Source organism: Manis pentadactyla, chromosome 11, assembly GCF_030020395.1.
Source record: "Manis pentadactyla isolate mManPen7 chromosome 11, mManPen7.hap1, whole genome shotgun sequence".
NCBI lineage: Eukaryota > Metazoa > Chordata > Mammalia > Pholidota > Manidae > Manis > Manis pentadactyla.
Window position 1 is genome coordinate 100,261,198 of NC_080029.1, and position 15,851 is coordinate 100,277,048.

At 37.8% G+C, this 15,851-nt stretch overlaps 1 protein-coding gene across 4 annotated transcripts in view; it reads right to left on the reverse strand.

Annotated features, from left to right (window-relative positions):
* Positions 1-338: 338 nt before the first annotated feature.
* The window catches only part of DMXL2 (Dmx like 2), a 169,547-nt gene continuing 154,034 nt past the window's right edge, over positions 339-15,851 (reverse strand). For 2 of the 4 annotated variants that reach the window (XM_036917781.2, XM_036917780.2), the window contains exons 34-44: positions 13,811-13,873; positions 12,947-13,033; positions 12,746-12,867; positions 7,697-7,835; positions 6,961-7,021; positions 6,708-6,835; positions 6,089-6,166; positions 4,532-4,623; positions 3,826-3,878; positions 2,506-2,723; positions 339-1,756 (exon numbers count right to left, since the gene is read on the reverse strand). In XM_036917781.2, coding sequence (XP_036773676.2) covers positions 1,547-1,756; positions 2,506-2,723; positions 3,826-3,878; positions 4,532-4,623; positions 6,089-6,166; positions 6,708-6,835; positions 6,961-7,021; positions 7,697-7,835; positions 12,746-12,867; positions 12,947-13,033; positions 13,811-13,873 — 1,251 coding nt within the window. In that variant the 3' untranslated portion in view covers positions 339-1,546. The remainder of the gene's footprint in view (positions 1,757-2,505; positions 2,724-3,825; positions 3,879-4,531; positions 4,624-6,088; positions 6,167-6,707; positions 6,836-6,960; positions 7,022-7,696; positions 7,836-12,745; positions 12,868-12,946; positions 13,034-13,810; positions 13,874-15,851) is intronic. The other 2 variants (XM_036917783.2, XM_036917782.2) reach the window with 1 other exon arrangement.

The following is a 15,851-nucleotide window of genomic DNA, read 5'->3' on the forward strand; positions in this document are numbered from 1 at the left end:
GTACTCACACACCCTCCCTCCTACCCTCACCATTCCACATAAGCATTATTCACAGCTCAGCTCCTTCCCCAGTGTCAGCACCAAAATCAGCACTTAATAAATGAGAAGGTACAGCAAGGTTAGTTCTTAATCCAACTACACCGCAACTCTGCCTTCTCTGTCTAGCTCACCACTATATTCCATTTCTTAGAATGGCTTCCAGTATAGAAGGTACTCAGTTTAAGTTTTTGTGAATGACTAAACTAATGGCTTAAAAATTCTCTAACAGTTAAACATTTTATCAAATTTAAAATGATCTCAACTGTTAAAAAAGATTACCAAAGAATGCCAGACCAAGCTAAGGTAAAACTCTTAACAAATAACATTTATTTTTCTTTTACATATGTATTTCACGGCTCAAACATCACATCACCTTCAGAGAAAGGTGATGTTACGCCATTATATTTTACTATTTATCGCACAGGCATTCAACATTCTTATTAACATGTTGGGACAATTTGCTGGTAAACATTTAAACACACAGACATTGGTTTCAATATCAAGAACATATTTTTGGTCATAACCAAGGAGGTACGTACATAAAACAACAACATTGGCTAATATTTTACAAGCAAATAATATTTAACTCTGCATAGTTTATACAACAGGCTGTGGTAATAAATATCACCAATCTCATCAACTATTAACTGGCCACAAAAAGCCTAACACTCATTTAAATTATGATATGAAATGCTCTATTCGTATAGTTTCAACATAGCCTTAAAATGTTGTGGATGTTTAATCTTGAATACATGAAGAAAAAGTAGTACTAAAACTGGTATGTCATGTTTACATACTACATTCCTAACATGAAGGCAAATATATAAATAGAAAAAACTAGCAGTCCAAAAAATGGGAGTGCAAATTGTGAGGAAAACATTGCATTTAAATTTGCACTCATTTGCAAGTTACAGTACTAGCTCAGTATAAACACTAAAAGGAAAAATATTCAGCAGGAAAGAATGGAAATGACCTCTCACTGCAGAGAACTAGTCACTGCACACTGCTCCACAGCTTAGAAAGTGTTTCTGGTGATCTAGAGCTTCTAACTCCTTATGACTATCCTTCATTTAATAAAGGAAACTGCAGACATGCTTCAGTCAGTGGGAAGAATTGGCAGAAAAACCTGAATCAGCAACATTTTCTTAAGTTGGTACAAAGGTCCTTCTCTTTAGTAGAACTTACTAATATACTAACATGTAACCTTCAAAGTTTTCTGAATCAGGTTTGCTAAATGCTGTAAAGGATAGCTATCCTTTATACAATACTAGGTTTGATATTTTTTAAGTATGTCAGCATGATAAAGTACATGCACAGTCATTCTAACAACCTGCATTGTATAGGCAATGCTCAGCATACCACTCAGCTGGGATCAGATTCAAATTCTACACAGAGATTCTCTGTATTGTTTTTGATGTGTTAAACTGCTTGGAAAGCAGAAATGCCTACTACTACAGTGTGCTTTTTAACTGAAATGTTTATAAAAATAAAGCTCCAATCCTGAAGTCTATAGAATGTCAAGAATTCTATTGGGGATGTTAAAAGCATTGGGCAAAACCCTCGTTTTCAGCGTCCCATCTGCCCCACAGGAGAAGATCCGACTGCCCTGGGTGATGTCAATCTGCATGACTCCAGCCCCAAGGTTTCTGAATATGGACTGTTTAGCATGTTCGTTCTTAAATGAATGAATTAGGCCATGGCCTGTCAATCTCCAAACCTAGTTTAAAAGAAAAACAGGGAAAACAGAAAGAAAGTCATTGAAAAGAGAGACCCAAGACAAAAACACGGCCTTGACTTCTGTTCCCCTGGCCCAACTGATTTCATTAAAGCCCAACCTTCCCATTCACGGCCTCTTTCCTAACAGCTTATCTAACTGGAAATAATACTATTCACATGATTCATGTACCGTACTTACAATTCACTGTCCCTCCTTCCAAATTTCTCTATGTCCTCTTAGTTTCATGTTAATTGTATATGACCCATCTCTAATTCCATTAAATATTTGAGTTAATTCAATTAAATGTGTTCTTAACACTAAACTAGACCCTACAGCAATAGGAAGAATAGTACCATCTCACTTATCCAGAAACTTCACCTCAACTACACAAAACAGTCAGGTACAAAGGGCAGAGGTGGGCAGAGAGGAGGAGGTTCTGAGAAGCCAATCTAATGTCACTAAAAAAAAAAACCTATGCATTAACTGAACTCATATACTTTACTCAAAACAGAGTTCTTTAGAGCTTTTTTAATAACATGAGAGTGTAAGGAACTTGATGCATCTGTTTTCCAGACCATAACAGTTTAGACAGACCACCAGAAGAGAGGACGGCGGTGGGGAGGGAGAGGCTTCTCAACAAACCTTCACTTTATGCTCTTTCCACAGTGCAGTGGGTTCCCCCAGCCCCCTCCTTAGTTTTGGCAGCTGACATAGTATTTAACACATTCCAGCCTCCTGTACTGACTCACCTTTATGTTACCTTCTGCTGAACCTGTAATAAAATGTTCCTCACAGGGATCCAGAGCCAGAGCCTTAATAGCTGAGTCATGTGCCTGGAATGTGTGAATTAGCTGTCTCTGCCTGATGTCAAAAATGCACACACATCCTTTCCTACCGCCAGAAATTAGGAGTTGTTGTTTTGGTGCATACTGAAGTACTGTGGCACCATGATCATGGCACGTGAAACCTGAAGAAGAAAAACAGCAAGAGCCTTTCCCAAACAATTTCTATCTTGGCAATTCTGATAATGTTTATTAAATGCACATTTAAATAATACAGAAATTAGACACATTTTTCATTCTAATTTCTATCATCATATGATCAAAGTATTAAAAACCATACCAAGCAATTACAGAAAAAAATTTAATATCCACAATCTCAATATGAAAACATACATATACACATAGAAGTTTAAATCTTACACCCAAACTAACTTTGCTCTCTCATAAGAAGTACATAGAAACAAAATGCAGGAGACCATGCTTCTCAGTGATACACTCAGCCACCTCATTAATGCCCACCCATGACAAGTATTACCTGGTCCTAGCTCCTGCCCATATGGCCCCATCAGAAGTTCTTTTCAGGTAAAAACTAGTATGAGAATTACCAGCTACAAGTTAAGGAGTTATCCTTCCCAGGAATCTCTGCATTTTAATATGATTAAAGCCTTCAACTAGTATGTGGCAGATCTTTAAGAGGTGTTAATAATTGTTCACTGGAAAATAACTATACCTTTCAAAATGCACATCAGCCCAGTAAAAACACTGAGAATTCTTTCCGTGAAAAAATCCACCTAGCTATGTTTAACCCAAACCTGGAGCCTGGAGCCCTCTTTTGGCAGCAGTACATGAGTGAGAGATCTTTAAGACAGCAATTTGGAAAATACTGTCTTAAACAACAGGAATAATTAAATAATATGATTGTTCATATTTCTTGCTCTTGTCATAGTTAACTTTTATTTTATGGCTAGTTTTAATTCTTTGAAATATCTTGTTTTTATTGAGCTCAGTGAATACTTTGCAATTCTTCCCACAGCCTTATTAGTAGCACCAATCTCCATACCATATTTTCTGAACAGAATACAATACAGAGACTATTCTAGGCTGCTGGATTTCTATAATACATATTTACCTTAGCAAGGTAGCCAGGTATTCTAGTTAACTTTAGAATTTTATTCATTCTAAATACTTCTTTATTTTCAATCTGAATAAACAGTGGATTTACTAGTTAAAATAAAACCTGGAAAGCATTCCTTCATAGTCTATTAAAAATCACAGACCTTAACTCACCATGAATGAGGCTGTTTCCAGGTGATATCAATGTGTCCCAGAGGCAAATATTTCTTATAAAGAAATAACAAAAAAAAACATAAACAATTGGTCTAAATAATTACTAGGGACAAAATTATGCCTTCAAATATTATTACATCTTATCTTTTTTGTTCACTCACATTTACAAAGCAGTTGTTCTCAACTAAAATGAGGGATGAGGCTGGGGGGTATCTAAGTTTACCCTTTTCAAACTACACAGTTCTGTGTCACATGGTCCCACCTGTGTCTGCCCCTTCTCAGCTCCCAGCCCTGTTTCTTTGCCATTCCCACTCCAAGGAGATTGAGACATGGTTTCCTGAGTAGAAGGGATGCTTCTATACCCGCAGGGACATGAGTTACGGTGTCCATGGGCATGTGTTGTTGATGAAAACAAGGTGAGATCAAAGAAAATGTGAGTATGGCTATAGACTCTCAAGAACCTGCAGTATTAACAGCAATTTTTAAAAAATGAATAGCTTTCACCTAAAAATTACACATGCTTACTGATAAACAACTGTAGGAGTCAGTTTTTTCTCTTTTTGGTTAGGAAAACTACTCTTGAGATAAGAATTAGGTAACAAAGAAAACCTTTATATTCCTAAGGCGGAAATACCATACTTAACAGAAATCCATACTTTCTAACCTTTCTGCCGCAAGTTTACTTATTATTTTGCTGTTGACATACCTATTGTCATTGGACTGTCCAGATGTGGCAACGAGACTTGAAGAGGTAATAAAGGCAAAGTCACTTGTGGCCTTACTGTGGCACTGCCAACTCTACGAAACACAAAGTGCAGCTGATGTTCTCTGAAAGCCCAATACAACCCGTATCGTACAAACGTGCAGTTCTGCTGGTGATAGACAACATTATATGCTAAGAAACGAAGTCTGTTTTAAATTCTAGATTTAAAAATCTAGAATGAAGAATAAGTGGTAAGAGGATAAGCTGTTATTTGCTATTATTTGGCTAATGTCCAATAATTTTTAGAACTGGAAGAGTTGGTAAGAACTTGGAATCAAAGGTTACGGTTTTTTAGATTATGTAACAAAGGAAAAGGATACCAAGTACATGAACTTAACCAAGCCATTTAAACTACACTACAGACCTAATCACAGAATGTTAGTGCTAATGATCTCAAACATATTTAAAATAATAAAACATTAAATAACAACATAAATCATAACAAAAGCCTAAGGAGGAAAACTCTTATATGCCAACCTAGTCTTAGTGGTGTGAAGGACTGAAGTCAAATTAACTTTGTAACCTAAATACATCCCTCTTCCTTACCACTGTGCTCCCTGCCTCACCAAGTGAAGAGCCTTAGCAATAGTAAAAACAAGGTCAAAAGTGGTCCCACAAATAATCTACAGGTTGACATCTGCCCAACACAGCTCCTAAGAATGTTCCAAGGACTGTAGAAACTATTCCCTGTGCCAAACATGACTTTCCTTGTTGATTCAGGTGGATAAATAGAAGTTTGGAAGTGATGACCCAAAAGGGGGATGTCAGAGTATTTTTAAATAAAAAGACACTTTTCTGTTTGGGATTATCATGATATAAATCTGACTGAAGACAAAGGGATAAATTCAAGAGCACTTCCATTTTTTAGAAAGACTTCATGATCACCTATAGTGCAATAATGTAAGAGAAATATCTTGTCTCATACACATAATCAAGAACATGTGTATAGTAAAGAAAAATCAGCATTTATGAAGCTCAAACTTCTGCACAGAATAGCATCACCAAATGAAGATAATGCTTCAACAAGGGTTTTAATATAATTTGGATTAATGAGTGAAGTGCCTATTGGGATTGGTTAATTTATAATCTAGTAAGCAAAATTCTAGAGCAAATTGTAATACATAGAAACTGTTTCATACTTACTTTAGTAACCTAAAATGAATCACTACAAAATTCTATCACAAAGAAGTTCAAGTTTTCAAAATGGACAGGAGTGTAATAAAAATGTATCCTGAAGAGGACCACACACAAGGGAGAGCCCCTGGAGATTTTCATATATAATGGTCACCCTTTAGGCTATGAAAAGCAAGGTACTTTTTTTTGCTTTTTAGTCACTGCAGTCTGAAACTAGAGTAATGAAGGATGCTATGCAGGGTTGGGGTGCTAGATAGAACTGTCTCTTTCCCAACACGTCCACCAATGGGATTCACTGTCCGAAACAGACACTTCATAAACAAAGTGGCCTCTGTGTATGTTCTGGGAATGCTGAGTGATACTTACCATGTAAGGTTTAGGATTTGATGCAGTTTGGTTTACTTGCCAGATACTCAGAAAACCCTCTCCATCTGCAACACCACACTGTAAGAATGGTGTGAATATTAAAGACAGCACCTTACTATCTATATCAAAGGTAAAATCATATGTACAGAAGCAAGAGTCATCCACACCTCACTTTACTAACATTCTGCCTATACCTATGTTTCCGTTGCTCTAGTTCCCAACAAAGTCCAAGTACTACAAATATCCTGCCACCTTTTCAATGCTTTCGCACACCTATTTCACTATCTTCCTCCAAATTTCTGTGAGAATTTAGTAAGAAACTGTAAGGTTCCTCCCAGGTGCATGACTGAGCTTACAGGTAACCACCAGCTGACACAACAGAAACACACTTAACCCTCACAAGCACTTAGTATCTTCATGTGGATGGTTCATGAATCCATACAAAATCTTGTGGATATGCTTTTACTGGGAGCCAAAGGGGGTCTGCAAACACTAACAAACTGCCTGCTCAGCTTAAATCCAGAATCATTGAGTTTGTTTTTAGCTGTATTTCACTATTTACTCATAAATATCCACAATTATTTTCAGATGAATTTAGCAGTGACCTCCAAGAACTAACCTTATTGCCTTGTGAATTAAAATACAGTCTTGTAACTCTTGCATTGCCAGCTTGACGGAAACAGACAAGTTGCTGAGGCCGTGTCCATTCAAACATACGTACACTGCCATCCTGAGCACCTGTAAGATCTGAAACACAAAAGGAAAACCAGATAATACTCAATGAAAAATCTAGAGAAAGAGTTACAGTATTTTCCATTCCTGTAAGTCAACTTCAAAATGACAGGCCACTTCTATCCCTGGATCATACTTACAGTATTGACAGACTGGGTGTGAAGTCATTCTCTTAACATTATGTAGGTTCCTTTTCATAAGCTTTAGAGAAAGACAAGAAATGAATTTATTTTATATATAACAGAAGAGATGAGGAAGGATATGCTTCAGGCCAACTCTAATTCTGATAACATTTATTCTCTTATAATTGTATTATTATTGAAATAAACCTGGCTGTGGATTTTCTAAGTCACTTAACATATGACACTTGTCTGAAAAGGCTGCAGAAGCAGTTACTTACTGGCATAGCCCTGGCCTGTCTGGACTGTGAGGATGCTAAACAGCTTCATTCAGTGGTAGGGAATTCTCCTCCCAGGGCCCCTCCCCTGAGGACAATCAGGAGTATCTCCAGATTCTTCAGAGCAGAATTTGAGAATGGGACCCCTTCTCAATGTCAGTGATAACAATGACATTGTTGAAGCACTTTTCAAATACCTTCAGTAGACATGAATTCCTCTTTGTCTCTGCTTTACCACTCTGTGCCTCTCAGTGTGCTCATCTATAAGTGATAATGCTTGTAAGATAACTTCTCACAACCATCTAGGGTTATTGTGAGAAAAAGTGTGCACTTGGCAAAAGAAATTCACAACATGTTAGCAATTATCAGTATGGTTGGTCATTGTCCTCATCTTTAGGTCCTTCCTATGTCAAAGTGATTGCAACTTATTTTTGAGCGAGGCCATTTCCAAAAACCACACCTAAGAGAAAATGACATACCACACTAGCACCGGTGCTAGTCTGCCCACTGCCCAGCCATGGCAGAGATGAAGGTGGATGCACCGGGCTTGCTGAATAGGATGTCACACTGGGTTGATAAAGAGTTGTAGTAGAACCACGATAATCAATATCATCTGAACTGTGAAAAAATATTTGTATATTACTTTGAAAGTCCCATATTCTTTTAACACAAATTCCAGTTACTGAGCTTCTTATGTACTACAGGACAGTCTTTATTTTGAAAAGGTGAATGAATATCCATGAAAAAACTTTGGTACAAGTCCTAATCATAGCCAATTTTAACACTGGTTAACTTTTTCCCTTTAGGCAAAATATAAATTTAATGTTCAGGGGCAATTTCATTGTTGCATAATTAGTACTTAACACAAATTTTCTTTTTATCATGTATAGCAAAAGATTCTATGTTCTCTTCAAGTACAGAGAACCCATGTACCAAATTCATACATTTTAAAGAAACCTGAGTTTAAATATTCCTTAAAGTGAAATACTAATAATCATCACTTAAAAATGTTAATGTGGTTTTGAATCCAGAAAATGATGGCAGCATGAGAAGTGAAGCAGAAACCTCCTCCCAAAACCACATACAAGATGAAAATACAGCAAATACAACTAATCCTGAAAGAGCAACCCAAAGGCTGCAGAACAGACCACCTACATCTGGGAAAAAGAGAAGACCTCAGAGAATAGGGTAAAGTAGCAAAGCCACATCCAGCAGAACCCAAGCCCATCCCTGACCCCAGCTACAGGCAGGAGGAAGAGAAACAGAGTGGGGAGGGAATAGAAGCCCAGGACTGCTGAACACCCGGCCCTGGAGTTCTGCTCCAGGAGCACAAACCCACATTACATGGTGCTCTGGAGATTAGAGGGGTTGGAAAGCAAAGATGGGCAGAATACTGGGGAGAAACTGAGATTCCAGTTGCTTGTGGAGAACAGGTATGCACAACCAGGCCCCTGGGACAAAAGAAAGGTGGCACATAAAGATTTCCCAACAGCAAGGAGGGTGCTAAAAGGGCAAAGGTTACACAGAGCTTGCTGCTCAGGAGAAAGGGCTAGTGGACAAGATCGTCCTGGCTCACTCAGCCCAACAGGTTGGGAATTTTCAGAAGCTTCAGACATCTCCTGACTGGCAACACAGCCCCAAGGCCTCCACACTGCAATATGTAGCCTGCTTCTCCTTCTTCCTGGCTGGGACTGGTCTGCACACGTGCTGCCTCCACCATTGCACCAGGACAGCTGGAGGGCAGACCCGCCTATGGCAGCTACAGGGGTATAATGCAGAGGCTCCTCCCTGCATGCACAGACCACTGACCCTAGCAGTGGAGGCAGGCACTGCAGCCAGGAAGGCAGGAAAGAGCTCTTTCCTCCCAGCAGGTGCCGGCACTGAAAGCCTGCAACCCCTGCCATTACTCCAGGTGCTCGGCAGCTCCACAGAATAGAGCTTCTGGGCACTAGAGGGTGCTGCCAACACAAAGTTATTATTCCATAGGAATCACTAGAATGAAACAGCAAAAAAATTTTGTGCAAACATGAATTCAAATGCCAGAAAGAGGGCTAAGAATTCAAATTCCATAAATCACCAATCTTCTAAATAAAGATTTCAAAATAAAAAGCATAAGAATGCTCACAGAGCTATAGAAAAATATTCTATATCTCAGGGAGGACTTCAAGAAAGAAACTTTGAAAAATACAGTATCTAAAATGAAACAGACAATGGAGGAATTTAAAAGCAGATCAGATGAGGTAAAGGAAATGGTAAATGAAATAGAAATTAGTGAACAGAAAAACAAAGAAGCTGAGGTACAGAGAGAAAAAAGGATCTCTAGGAATGAAATAGTAAGATAACTCTGCAACCAATCCAAATGGAACAATACTTTCCTTATAGGGGTACCAGAAGAAGAAGAAGAAGAGAGAAAAAAGGCATAGAAAGTCTCTTGGAGGAAATAATTGCTGAAATAGTGTCTGTCTCAGGTCATGGAAGTACAGAGCTCTCCCAACACAAGGAACCCTAGGAAGACAATGCCAAGACATATAATTAAAATGGCATAGATCAAGGACAAGGACAGAGTATTAAAAGCAAACCAGAGAGAAAAAAAAGATCACCTACAAAGGAAAGCCCATCAGGCAATCATCAGACTTCTCAACAGAAACCTTACAGGGAGTGGCATGATATATTTAATGCAATAAAACAGAAGGGCCTCCAACCAAGAATACTCCACCTGTCAAGATTATCATTTAAATCTGAAGCAGGGATTAAACAATTTCCAGATAAGCAAAAGGTGAGGGAATTTACCACCCACAAACCATCTCTACAGTATATTTTGGAAGGAATTCTATATATGGAATTGATCCTAAGGCTAAATAGCTGTCACCAGAGAAAATAAAACCACAGTAAAGGAAATTATCAATCAATTACTAAGCAAATGCAAATTTAAATCAACTACCCACAAAGTCACTCAAGGGATACACAAGGAGTACAGAATATAATACCTAATATATATAGAGTGGAGGAGGAAGAAGAAGTAGGGAGAGAGGAAGAAAGAACCTTTAGATTATGTTTGAAATAGCATAATAAGTGAGTTAAGTTAGACTATTAGATAGTAAGGAAGATGCCCTTGAACCTTTGGTAACCATGAATCTAAAGGCTGCAATGGCAATAAGTACAAAACCACCCTAAATGTAAATGGACTGAATGCACCAAAGACACAGTTACAGAATGTATAAAAAAACAAGACCCATCTGTAGATTGCCTACAAAAGACTCACTTCAAACCCAAAGACATACACAGACTAAAAGTGAAGGGATGGCCAATTAATACACAATAAAGGAGCATGCATATACAATGAGGAAATGACAGCCTCTTCAACAACTGGTGTTGGCAAAACTGGAAGCTACATGTAAGAGAATGAAACTGGATTACTGTCTAACTCTATACACAAAAGTAAACTCAAAATGGATCAAAGACCTGAATGTAAGTCATGAAACCATAAAACTCATAGAAGAAAACATAGGGAAAACTCTCTTGAATATAAACATGAGCAATTTTTTCCTGAACACACCTCCTAGGGCAAGGGAAACAAAGCAAAAATGAACAAATGGGACTACATCAAACTAAAAAGCCTCTGTACAGCAAAGAACACCATCAGCAGAACAAAAAGGCATCCTACAGTATGGGAGGATATATTCATAAATGACATATCTGATAAAGGGTTAACATCCAAAAAATATAAAGAGTTCACATGCCTTAACATCCAAAATACAAATAACCCGATTAAAAAATGGGTGGAGGATCTGAGCAGACATTTCTCCAAAGAAGGTATTCAGATGGCCAACAGGCACATGAAAAGATGCTCCACATAGCTAATAATCACGGAAATGCAAATTAAAACCACAATGAGACATCACCTCACACCAGTTAGGATGGCCAACATAGAAAAGACTAGGAACAACAAATCCGGGTGAGGATGCAGAGAAAGGGGAATCTTCTACACTGCTGGTGGGAATATAAACTAGTTCAACCACTGTGGAAAGCATTATGGAGGTTCCTCAAAAAACTAAAAATAGAAATATCATTTGACCCAGGAATTCCACTCTTAGGAATTTACCCAAAGAAAACAACTTCTCAGACTCAAAAAGACATATGCACCCTATGTTTATTGCAGCACTATTTACAATAACTAAGATATGGAAGCAACCTAACTGTCCATCAGTAGATGGATGGATAAAGAAGATGTAGTACATACACACAATGCAATATTATTCAGTCATAAGAAAAAAATAAGTCCTACCATTTGCAACAACATGGATGGAGCTAGAGGGTATTATGCTCAGTGAAATAAGCCAGGCGGAGAAATACAAGTACCAAATGATTTCACTCATTTGTGTAGTATAACAACAAAGCAAAACTGAAGGAACAAATCAGCAGGAGACTTACAGACTCCAAGAAGGGACTAGCAGTTACCAAAGAGAAGGAGACAGGGAATGTAGGTAAGGGGGAAGGGAGAAGGAGATCAAGGGGCATTACAATTCACAGTCATAATATAGGTAGGTCATGGGGAAGGCAGTATCACACAGAGAAGACAAGTAATGGCTACAGCATCTTATTACACTGATGCACAGTGATTGCTATGGGGTATGTGTTGCGGGGGTGGGGGGATGGCGAATGTTGAAATCACAATGTTGCACACGTGAAACCTTCATAAGATTGTGTATCAATGATAGCTTAATTTTAAAAAATGTTAAAGTAATTTTTATGATGAACTGTATTACGTGGTTACATCTATTCTGAAGTATGATACTGAAACCTAGTTAAATTATATACTAAAAAAATAGAAAACAGAACAAGGAGAGAGGCTATCATGGCACCATTCCCAAGCACATAAAATTTCCAAGAGTCTGGAGAAAAGTCAGAGGGAGGGTAAACATGGAGGAAAATTCCCAAAATAGGAATGTGTGTAAAACACTCTTGATACAGTGTCCACAACTTTACTGAGAAGTAAAAGTTGTCTACATTTCGATTGGGAAAAAAAGGTATGCTTACAAGGTGATAATCAAGAAGAAACACCAAAAATTAGTCAGCAAATGAGACTTATTAATCAGTCTAATTAATACACTGGTGCTATTCTGCTTTTTGCTTTAATTCTCCAGATTAGCTGAATTTACTAAATATTGTATAATTCCTGACATTTCTTTGGGGTCAAATGTCAAAGTGGCAGTTGTTAGCATTAGGCTTTGGTGTTCAGGAGTATTCTCACTCAAACACTATGATTAGCTCAGGGTCTAATAGAAGAAGTAGGAGTAATCTGTTCACAGATGTAAGCAGAGCCTTTTATTGGCAGTTAAGCCAATTATGTTCGTCTCCTATGATATATACATATCTCTTTCCCTTCATTTGGATTCGTCTCCTAACCAAATGAAGGAAAAGAGATATATATGTACTTTTCAAGACCATTCATATCATGTACATAAGCATTTAATGGGCTCTGTTTGAGTACAACTACATTTCAAATTGACTGCATAAGACAAACAAACCTTTTGGATTCTCTGTCAAATTCTTCTCCAATCCAAATATATGACTGACAGGCCAGCAGAGAAGTAACATCAAGTTCTTGTACATCATGTGTTGAAGCCAGAACAATTTCATTAAAGTTTGCCTGTAAAGCAAAGGCATAGTGAAATTTAAGCAATTTCACTAAAAAGAAGTACATTCTTAGTAACGATGAAAGCTTTTACCTTATTAATAGCAAATGCCATGATCATATCTGATTCCTTATGAATGATTTTTGCCTTTCCACCTGGATAGCCGAGATCAGCTTCAACCTACAAATATCAGTCAGCAGTTTTAGTTGTCGCAGTGTAGCTCCATGTAGACATACACACATCCCACAAAACTTAAAAGAAGGAGAAGAAAATGTAGAAGCAGCAGCAAGAGAAAAGGCATCAGTAACTTTAGTGTGTCAAAAATGAGTTTTGGAATTAGCTTAAATTTTCCTATGCCCTATAATCACCCCAATTATAAAGATTTCCATTATGATTATAGGATACCAATTAACTGTCACGGAAGAGAGCTAACATAGTTTTCATTAGCATTTATAATAGCAATGTCCCTCTATTTCTTCCAAAAGTGTGGTAAGACACTCCAGTAAGAATCTATACACATTAAGAGGCACAGAGAGGAAGGAAAAGATATAGAAAGACAAAGGAATCACATAAGAATGAGATACTTTTAAATAAGGGTGGTGAGATAGGAATAAGGAGAAGTTGGAAAGAAGAGTTAGGAATAAAGGAGACTGGTGAGAGGACTGTATGGCTTAGGGTCAAAGATGATGGTAAAGAAAGAAGAGGCAGAATCAAAACAAACACGTTTAAGAACAGGCTAGAAAAAGAGGCAGAAGTGAAGATGGGACAGGAAGCAAGAAAGAGAAGAACCAGTTGCAAGAAGATGGAGCCAGATGGGGCAGAGCATCTCTTACTCTGTGCCCCTGCGGTGTGTGGGAGCACTTAGCCCGCTGGGCAGGGCATGGTTAGTATTAGAGATGAGGGGTTAGCTCCTTGAACTTCAAAGAATGAGCTAAATACAAAAGCTCAGAATGCTACCTCGATGCGGCAATCGTCTGCTATGAGGTTTCGTTTGACCTGCTCCACATGTTCTTCCACAGACTAAGTAACGCCACACCGCCACAAACAGAAACACATGCATGAAATGAACTCTTAAAGACAATGAAAAATTTCAAACCGAAATGTCACTCCATCACTTAAAGACGGTAAAAATGAATTTGCAACCTTTCCTTTTAAAACACCAAATCAAAGAAATTAAACTGAGTAAAACATGTCATCAGAAACAACACAAAGAAAACAGGCAAAATTACAGTTATATGTGATTATTACACACATAAAAGCTATTTTAAAATAAAAATTAGTTATTTGTATACCAGCTATGTAATTTAAAGTTCTAACTTAAACTGCAATCTCTAAAAATAAAACCTACTTGCATGAACACGTGTATTCTACACTACATAGATTCTTATCCTGTAGGATTTTACTTCAAATACATATTAAAACTACTTAGTCCTAAACACAGATTCACAGTACCAACATTTATTTCACTCTTACTCATAAGGAATATACTACCCATGAAGAGTCAAGGATTAAAATTCTTGTTAACCATTTACTAATCTCATGATTTTTCTCCTCATAAGTAAATACATATTTGATAAAATGAGGCATGGGAAAGAAAGAACACAAATAACCTACTCCTGCCTGGTTGATGACAGAGTCACTAGCCATGGCTATAATCAAAAGTAGTATTTCTGCTCTGCAGGGGAAACCTTTGAAGGTTTGAATCAGAACAATACATTTCTCCTAATACCACTTAAAGTAACTGCTTCACTTTCAGCCAAACAGGGCTACTCTGACCATGCCTCCCAGGCCTGCCCTAGGGCTGCCCCAGCTGACAGTGAGAGGGTGGCGGATGTGGGCAAGGGCCCACTCAGCAAAAGGCCAAACTGCTGAAGGACCTATTTGTCTTTTAACCAACTAGCTGAGTTTGCCACATTTATTGACTTCACAAAAATTTGTTTCGTGAAATATTCTTCTTGAACATATTCAATGAGTAAAAATATATCATCAATATCTAAAATGTCAGCATTTCTCAGAATTTTTTAAACAAATTTTAAAAATTAGGATTTTAGCATTTTAAGAATTACTTTGCCAATTTCACCAACTAATCAATTCATTGAATTTATCAAATTATTATTGCCAAAATCCTACTTAACAATTTAAAATGATAAATCACTCAATGGGTGGGTAGTTGTAATGTTTCATATTCCTGAACTTCGTGGCCAGTTTTTATTTTGTCTTAACAGCTTTAACATTTTTTTCATAATTTTTTTCTTCAATGAAAACAGTTCTGCAGCAGATCTGTGCTCTTCCATATGGTAGCCACTGACCATATGTGACTATCTAAATTTAAGTTAAACAAAATTAAAAATTCAGTTCCTCAATCATGCTAGCCACATTTCAAGTGCTAGAATAACCGCATGTGGCTGGTGACCACTACACGGTACAGAACAGATTTGATGTCCATTATCACACAAGTTCTGTTGGACAGCACTGGACAAAACAGTAATTTCATTCAATGATTTAAAAGTCAAAAGGTACAAAAGGGCACAGGATGAAAATTCTTCCTCCCATCCAAATTCCCAACCATGGACTTTGCTTCCCTAGAGATAATCAATGCTTACTCAACATTTTAAGAAATGCTCCCTTTATCTCTGTCCCATCTGTCTGTTCATGGAGACCCTCTTCCGACAGAAAAACTGAAGAGAATACACAGTGCGGGCTGCTGATCCCAAGAACACAGAGAATGAGGGGCCTAACGAAGGGGAGACTGAGGGTCAGAGGGAGGGGTAAGGTCAGTAAAGGAAGAGGAAATCCGAGAGGAGAGAACGGACCCTGAAGGGCAAGATGAGTATGAGGGTCCAAGCAGCCGAGACACGTGGCCTCCCACAGTGCTCTGAGGCTCTCACAACCCAACTGAATCAAATGGCCACAAACCTCATGAATAATCAAAGCCCATTTTCAATAAATCATTACATTTAATAATTTGAAGAACACTTGGAAAATCGGCCTGTCAATG